Source organism: Echinops telfairi, unplaced genomic scaffold (assembly GCF_000313985.2).
Source record: "Echinops telfairi isolate 266 unplaced genomic scaffold, ASM31398v2 ScPeMD7_5592;HRSCAF=6446, whole genome shotgun sequence".
Classification (NCBI taxonomy): domain Eukaryota; kingdom Metazoa; phylum Chordata; class Mammalia; order Afrosoricida; family Tenrecidae; genus Echinops; species Echinops telfairi.
Window position 1 is genome coordinate 24,213,622 of NW_022109491.1, and position 7,281 is coordinate 24,220,902.

Consider the following 7,281-nt stretch of genomic DNA (forward strand, 5'->3'; position numbering starts at 1 on the left):
GCCAAGACAAAGGCAGGCTTCTCTTCTCAGGTGATCTGATCTACTCCAGTTTCCCAGGTGATCGGGCAGTAGCATATGGGGTCTCAAAGGCTTGTCCTAAAACAAGCAGTCATCTAAGTGGGGCATCAACTTTGTCCACGTGGAAGAAGCACACCAGCCTGTGTGAGCCGAGGATGGTAAATAACAAACCCCAAGTTCTAAGGAGGGAATGCTATCAGACACCAGTTTGCAGAGACTAGGGGTGACGGTGGATAAAATGGATAAAATCCATTTGCAGGGTCCCCACAGGGATTATGTCTCCTGTGAATCCCCTCTGACCAGAGGGGAGGGATGTGAATAGCCTTGCTGTCAGACAGAGAGCATCGCAAAGCCAATTATGGCTGATGTAGTTAGGTGAAAATGCAATGCCTTATCATTTCATCTCCCTTTTTACCCATTTTAAAGTTGTTTCAGCTTGTCATATTTTCTGCTTTCTCTTTGCGGCTTTTTTATGTTTTGTCTAGTCATTGCTGTTGGCTTGCTTCCTATTTGCATTTTGTATGATTTTCTGTATATGAAATCCAGGAGACGTAGGTCCATGGAGACAGTAGCTGGATAGGGACATGGCAGGGGAGGATGGGTGGAAATGGGAGCTAACAACGATGAGGATGAGAAGAAAATATTCAGAAATTTACTGTGGTGATGATTGCACAAATATTAATATGCTCGAATGGTTAAATTGTGTGGTATGTGAAGTATATGCCAATAAAACTATTTTTTAAAGAATTTTTAAAATATCTTCAAAAAAGTCAGAGACTCCTAGTGCTGTGGAGATGTGTGTTGTACCTTCCTAGACGTCTTTGTTTTAAACATTTTATTGAGGGCTCTTACAGCTCTTGTAACAATCCATACAGCAAATTGTATCAGGCACATTTGTACATATGTTGCCATCATTATTTTCTAGACAGTTATTTTCCTTTTTTTAATCATTTTATTGGGGGCTCATACAACTCTTATCACAATCCATACATACATAATTGTGTAGAGCACATTTGTACATTCATTGCCCTCCTCATTCTCAAAACATGTGCTCTCCACTTAAGCCCCTGGCATCAGGTCCTCATTTTTCCGCCTCCCCTCCCCCCTCCCCCCTCCCTCATGAGCCCTTGATAATTTATAAATTACTATTTTGTCATATCTTGCCCTGGCCGATCCCCAGACATCTTTCTTAGACATGTATGTATGTGTAGGCATGCATACAGAGGCATGTAAGCCGTCTTTTTACCAGATAGGATCATTCTATCCTGCATCTTGCTCTTGACCATCCGACACATCATGACAGTGATTAGAGAGCTACAGCCTCTCTTGCCCCGGCTGTAGTAGTCCACCCCAGACAGCCCGTCATCTGCCAGCCAGTCCACGGTTGGTAGGGGACTGTTGGTTTGGCCTTTGTAAGGAACACGACCACGAACATGCTTCTACCTACATTTGACCCTCGTGTCTATTTCCCAAGCTTAGACTCTCAGAATTAGAAATGCACTCCCAGAAAGCTTCTGCTAACTTTGGTTGCATTTCAGCTTCATAATAATACAACCCCCCCCCCCAAAACACACACACACACACACACTCACTGCCATCAAAGCAATGCTGCCTCATATCGAGTCTATAGGGCAGTATAGAACTGCCCTTGTGGGTTTCTAGACTACAGCTTGTTATGAGAGTAGAAAGTTCCATCTTTCTCCAGAGGAGCAGCTGGTGGTTTCAAACTGCTGACCTCCAGGTGAGTAGCCTAACATATAACCACTACTCTACCAGGGCTCCTAATAATATAAAGCACTAGTTAATATTTATTGTACTTTGATGCCTGATTCCATCATTTCCCTTCAACAGCTTTGTGGGGGATGTACTATTACGATCCCCATTGGTATGAATGAAGAAATGGAGGCTCAAAGAAGTGGAGGGGCGGGGTCTGATGCAGGTCTGCCTGACTTTGGAGTCTGGGCTTGGAACCCTGTGTGCTGCCTCTGCTGGGCGTCCCTTGGGCAGTCAGTGCGCAATAAGAATTTGTGTTGTGAGACTTGTTTGAGTTTTCGACCGGAGAATTTCGTGCAAATGTCTGTTGGTGAGATCGTGGGCACTACAGCTGGCAAGGGTGTCAGTCAGAGATTGTGTCAGTTTCTAAGGCTGGCGCTATCTGATGCTGACCCTCACCCAGAGCCCCAAAGTGCTCTTTCACAGGGGTGGCTTGATTCATAATGGTAGCAAAATGACAATGATGAAGTAGCAACAAAAATAATGTTATGGGTCAGCACCACATGAGGCACTGTATGAAAGGGTCTGAGCATTAGGAAGGTGGAGAACCACTGGCCCAGAGGCATCACCAAAGGAAGGCCTGGCGATCTATTTCTGAACCATCAGTCACGGAAAACCCTGTGGAGCCCAGCAATACTCGGCCAAAGGAGGGGTCGCCATGAGTCTGGGTGGACAGCCCCGGTGCTGGCCTGCGCGTGCGCAAGAGAACTCGGCCACTTGCTGAAAGAACAGGTCACCGCCTCACCGAGGGGAAGCACGCCCTTGGCACAGACGAGGGAGCCTCAGTTTGTTGGGAAATGCAATGAAGAGATCATGAGGTTCTTTAATAAGCTTTTTTGACGTCCCCTCATACTGTTAGGTTAGAAAAAAAAAACAAATGTCACAATGTTCTTTTGCATCACAGATCTTGAAGAAGAAGAAGAGAAGACTCCAGCCAGCCTATCCGTAGTAGCTCCCGTGGTAGTGTGGGGAGAGGTGGGGGTAGAGTGACCTATGTAAGCCTCGGTTTTCACCTTACACATGTCTGTTCTTTTTTTTTTCTTAATTATGTAGCATACATTGTTTTAACAATAGGTAAGCAATTTTTTTAAGAGAGGGAAAAAAACATTCAGAAAGTAGAGCGGCAGATAGCTAGCCGCTTCCATTTTCCACCACCCCACCCCACCCCCATAGGACATAGTTCTGATGCCTGGAGCTAGAGTGAGTGGGCATCCCGGCCACCTTCCAAAACTGTACTTTCAGGAAGGAGTATAAGTATTTACGCAGCCACCGGGGTCATAAAGTAGAAAGGTACAGGAGCAAGAGAGAGGAGAGGGGATGAACAATTTTTTACCTGAACATCACACAAAACAACTACCTCCCAGCTAGCAGAAGGTACCATAACACCTCTCCAACCACCTCTTCTACCTCCCAGCCCAACCCGCCAAACAGGAGGGGACCCTGCTCACCTCCCTGGACAGCGTCTGCCCTCCCAACCACCAGAGAGCTGCCCCAGGCACAGCAGACTCAAGGTCCAATCCTGAGGGCCACCATCATCAATGTCCACCACGCTTCCAGGGAGGCTGAGCAATGTCAGACTGGCTCCCTAGCCCAGGGCCACCCCTCGCTCCCCAGGACCACAGGCTGGGCTTTCCAAGACCCTGCCTGAGCCTGGCCAACCTTCTCCATGGATGCATTGACAGATTTGGATACTGGCTTCTTCCAGAAGTCCAATTTCTTCTCATTCTCTTTGGAAACCAATGGTTTTCCACGAGCCGGTTTGGGCTTCTTGTACCTCCCAGAGCTGTCGCGTTTCTGGAAAACAGCCCCCACTTCCAGGTCACCAGGAGGCATCTCTCCACCCCTTGGGGAAACAGAGATCAGAAACAGAGAGAGGAGCCACCCCACAGGCTACTCAGTAGACGGACTGCCCTGCGAAAACCACAGCAGGTGTCTAGTGGACGGAGGACCTGGAGACACCTGGATGCTGGAAAGCCGCGCTTTTCAGTTGCCAGCCCTTTCTGTTGTCCAGGGCAGGGCCTGGGGTTTCCCTTTGAGGAAGACCCTTTCTTCGTCCTACGGCCACCCACCATGGTTAAAGGGGGGGTGGAAGGGCACAGTTGCCTGCGGCGCGAATGTGATCATTGCCCTTCGTGCCTGAGTCGTATTCCTGCGTGACTGAAGTGTGTCTTCTTGTTCAGACCACACCTGACATGTCATGTTCAGGAGGTGACTCTTGGAAGGGGACATCAGTCCGACTTCTGGGAAGGGGAAACAAACTCGAGAGGGAGTTCAAGACCATGTGGGCAATGGCTCCATCGATCACACTGACATTTGGAGACCTCAATAAAAATGCCTTAGGGACACAGAAACTGCACACTGGGGACCCTCCCGGTGACTTCAGCTTAAGGATGGGGAAAGGAACCCAGGCTCTCACAGCCAATGGGGTTCTCTGATGGTCCTGCCCACGCTTCCAGAGTTGGTATTGACCTTGCTCTTGGGAAGAACCTTGTCCAGGCTTGAGGCAGCAAAGCAGGGTGGGTACAGAGACAGCCACCGCTGTCTCCACTGTTGGGCCCCAAACCGGGAGGTGCCCTGCCGGGGCCACTCTGGGAAATGGGCCACCAAATGAGAACACAAGCAAAAGGAGGCAGGTGTTGGGCCAGGCTCTCTCTCCCACCTGTGCGAAGCTCTGTCGGATGGACTCCCTTTCTCGCCAGCGTCTTATCATTGGAGGCGCGGACGCCAGGCTCTGCCTCAAGGTGGCATTGCCTAAAGTCCTGGTCTGCATGTGAATGAGCTCTGGGGTGGCCTTGTATGCCCACTTCTGCTCTCCCATGCAGGGCTTGCTGATCTCCGTTTCCTGCACCTGCACGGGGAGAAGGCAATCCTTGAGGGGCTGTGAGGGCCCGGAGGGGAGTGGGATTGCTGGAATGAATGTACCATAGGTCCTCCCAGCCCCCCAAGACCGGCCCTCCAGGGCCTGGCCTTGAACAAGAGGAACCCCATCCCAGGGTGGACTGTCCCACCTCAAGTACCCACAGGTAGGGCACTGCTCCTGAGAGGAGTGTTCATGGTTTCCAAGTCTGCATGAGTGGGTTTCCTGCCCCATGACAAGCTCCGCAGAGTCAACCAGATGGACGCTGAACGGCGTGTACAGGGGAAGCCCTGCCCAGCAGCCCCTCCTCTGACCCTTACAGGGGTCGCCAAGCATCTCTGGCCAACACAGTTGGAAAACCACTGGGCGAGGTGGCCCTCCCGGGGGCCCTCCGGCCGGCTGGAATCTGCTTCCTCATGTATGCTTCCACGGCCCTGAGGACCCGTGTCTGCAACTGTTGCGCTGTTGCTCTTAGCTGCCATCCAGGGCGCAGAGCCGTGGCGGCACAGAGGGCTACCCACCAGACTGCTAGCTCCAAGGTCAGCAGTTTGAACCCACCAGCTGCCCAGTGGGGGAAAAGGCTGAGACTCTCTGCTCCTGGAAAGATGTGACATCCCAGAAACGCAAAGGGGTATTTCTGCTCTGTGAGTCAGCATCAACCCGGCAGCGGTGGGTGGGTGAGTGGGTGCTGGCTGATTGGTCTCCCAACTGGTGGGGGGCCCATGCACAGGGGAAAGAAGTCCTGTCCGCTCCTGCCTCATCTCTAGGGCCCACTGCAGAGGAGGCTGCTGTGAGGATACCCAAGGCTTTCGCTGGTTGATTTTCATAGATTGCCAGGCCTTTCTTCTTAATCTTTGTTGGCAGCTCTGCTGAAGCCTCTTTGGTGTCATAGCAACACACAAGCCTCCGGTGGGAACGCATTGACTGGGCTGCCAAGCGGGTGCCTCAAGCCCACCCGCTGCTTTCGGGGAGGAAGATGAGGCTGTGGGCTCCCACAAAGATGCACAGTCCTGCGTTCCGGCTCACAGTACACCAGGTGGCTGTGAGCCGGAACGACACGACGGCCCTGGGTTTGGTTGGGGACCCGCCACTGCACTCACCCACGACCATGGATGACCACACGCCAGGGACTGTCTCCCCCGTGGGACCCCATGATTCGAGGATGGGGTCCCCTGCAGCCCCCAGCACGTGGCCAGGTTCGGTGTCCCTCGGCCCAAGGGCTTGATCGTCTGTGTCCCTTTCAGCCTAGGAGGAAACCTCCCACAACTCCCAAACTCAAGGTGGCATCTGCCTCCCAGCCCCAGACATAACCCCCGATCCCATCCAGAAAATGTCCTCACCACCCCTTCTGGTGTCTGGGGTCCCTCTGAGCCACCACTCATGTGACGCCGGCCCACCCCCAGGACGGCGTGCCCCTGCGGACCATACCTTTTTGGGCTGCAAAGGCAAGGGGCTCTCCGAGGCATTGAGCTTCAAGATGGGCTTGAACCAGTTGACGTTCCAGAAGAGGATGTCCCCGTTGTAGGAGGAGGTCCCGAGGAACTGGCCCTGGTACTTGGCCATGCTCAGAATGTCCTCCGTGTGGTAAGTGTGCCAGTGGTTGCACAGGAACACCGGTCTGGTCTTGTGCAACCTGTGGGCACAGAGCAGGGCCAGGAGGGCCACCGAGAGCTCAGTCTCTGATGGGCTCGGGCAGGGGGTGAGGGTGCTGGGGGGGGAAGAGGCTGAAGCTTTAAGATTCTGGGACTGGACTCAGATGAGGATGCCCTCCAGTGTCGGAGCAGAGACGAAGCCCTACCCTGCTGAGCTCACTCCCGCAGCCCTGGTACGTGCCCGCTCAGCAGCGCTGTCCTCAGGGTTTGACACAAGCTGATCTCACCGAGCAGGACCCTTGCCTTATCCTTTGCACACCTGGGGAAGGGCGCTTACAGGTGTTGCCCCCTCAGCCTGGACATGCTCATACCACCCCCAGCCCATCAGTGTCCGCTGAGACTCCTCCTGCTCCCCCTTCACGCTCAGGAGCGGCTTTTTGGATCACCTCCAAGACAAAGATTCTGCCCCTTTCTCTGTGGAAACCTGGGCTTTTCCACCCCCTGGTGCCCCTGACCCACTTCCTACTGGACCAGTGCCTGCCTCCCCGCTGCGCTGTGCAGACCTTAGACCCATTCCCAGCATCTAAGACAAAGCTTGAAGACAGCAGCCTCCGGGATGGTGACTTGATGAAGGGGCAGAAGGCCTCTTGGGCACTGCCCACTACTGATGTCCTGCCTGGTCCTGCAGCTGCCAGGGAAGCACCGGACTCACCTCAGATGAGTGATTCTTTTACTCCAACCTGTCACGTAGAACGCTTGGTTCATGTGGACAATCCCACTAATCTGGTAAGGATGAAAGACAGTGTGGCATTGAGAGAGCACCGCAGGGGCGGGTGGGGGTGGGGGTGGGGGTGGCGCTGGGCCCCAATGCCTTCCTGAAAGCACACAGCAAGGACCCAAAGCTCTTGCTCATTCCTCTGATGGATGCCCCGGGGTTCTTTCCACGCGGTCTTCCCCCCATTACCTCACAGCCCACTTAGAGAAGGCAGTTAGAATAAGAATTCAAAACCACGGTCATCGAGTCAAGAGCAACGCCCCCTA

General features: G+C 53.0%; 1 protein-coding gene across 1 annotated transcript in view; it reads right to left on the bottom strand.

The window, feature by feature from the left end:
- Positions 1–7,281, bottom strand: part of EFCAB8 (EF-hand calcium binding domain 8) — a 60,735-nt gene that overhangs the window by 12,860 nt on the left and 40,594 nt on the right. Inside the window, exons 16-18 of the mRNA XM_030887079.1 lie at positions 6,953–7,023; positions 6,077–6,281; positions 4,451–4,639 (exon numbers count right to left, since the gene is read on the bottom strand). Of these exons, the coding sequence (XP_030742939.1) occupies positions 4,451–4,639; positions 6,077–6,281; positions 6,953–7,023 (465 nt within the window). The remainder of the gene's footprint in view (positions 1–4,450; positions 4,640–6,076; positions 6,282–6,952; positions 7,024–7,281) is intronic.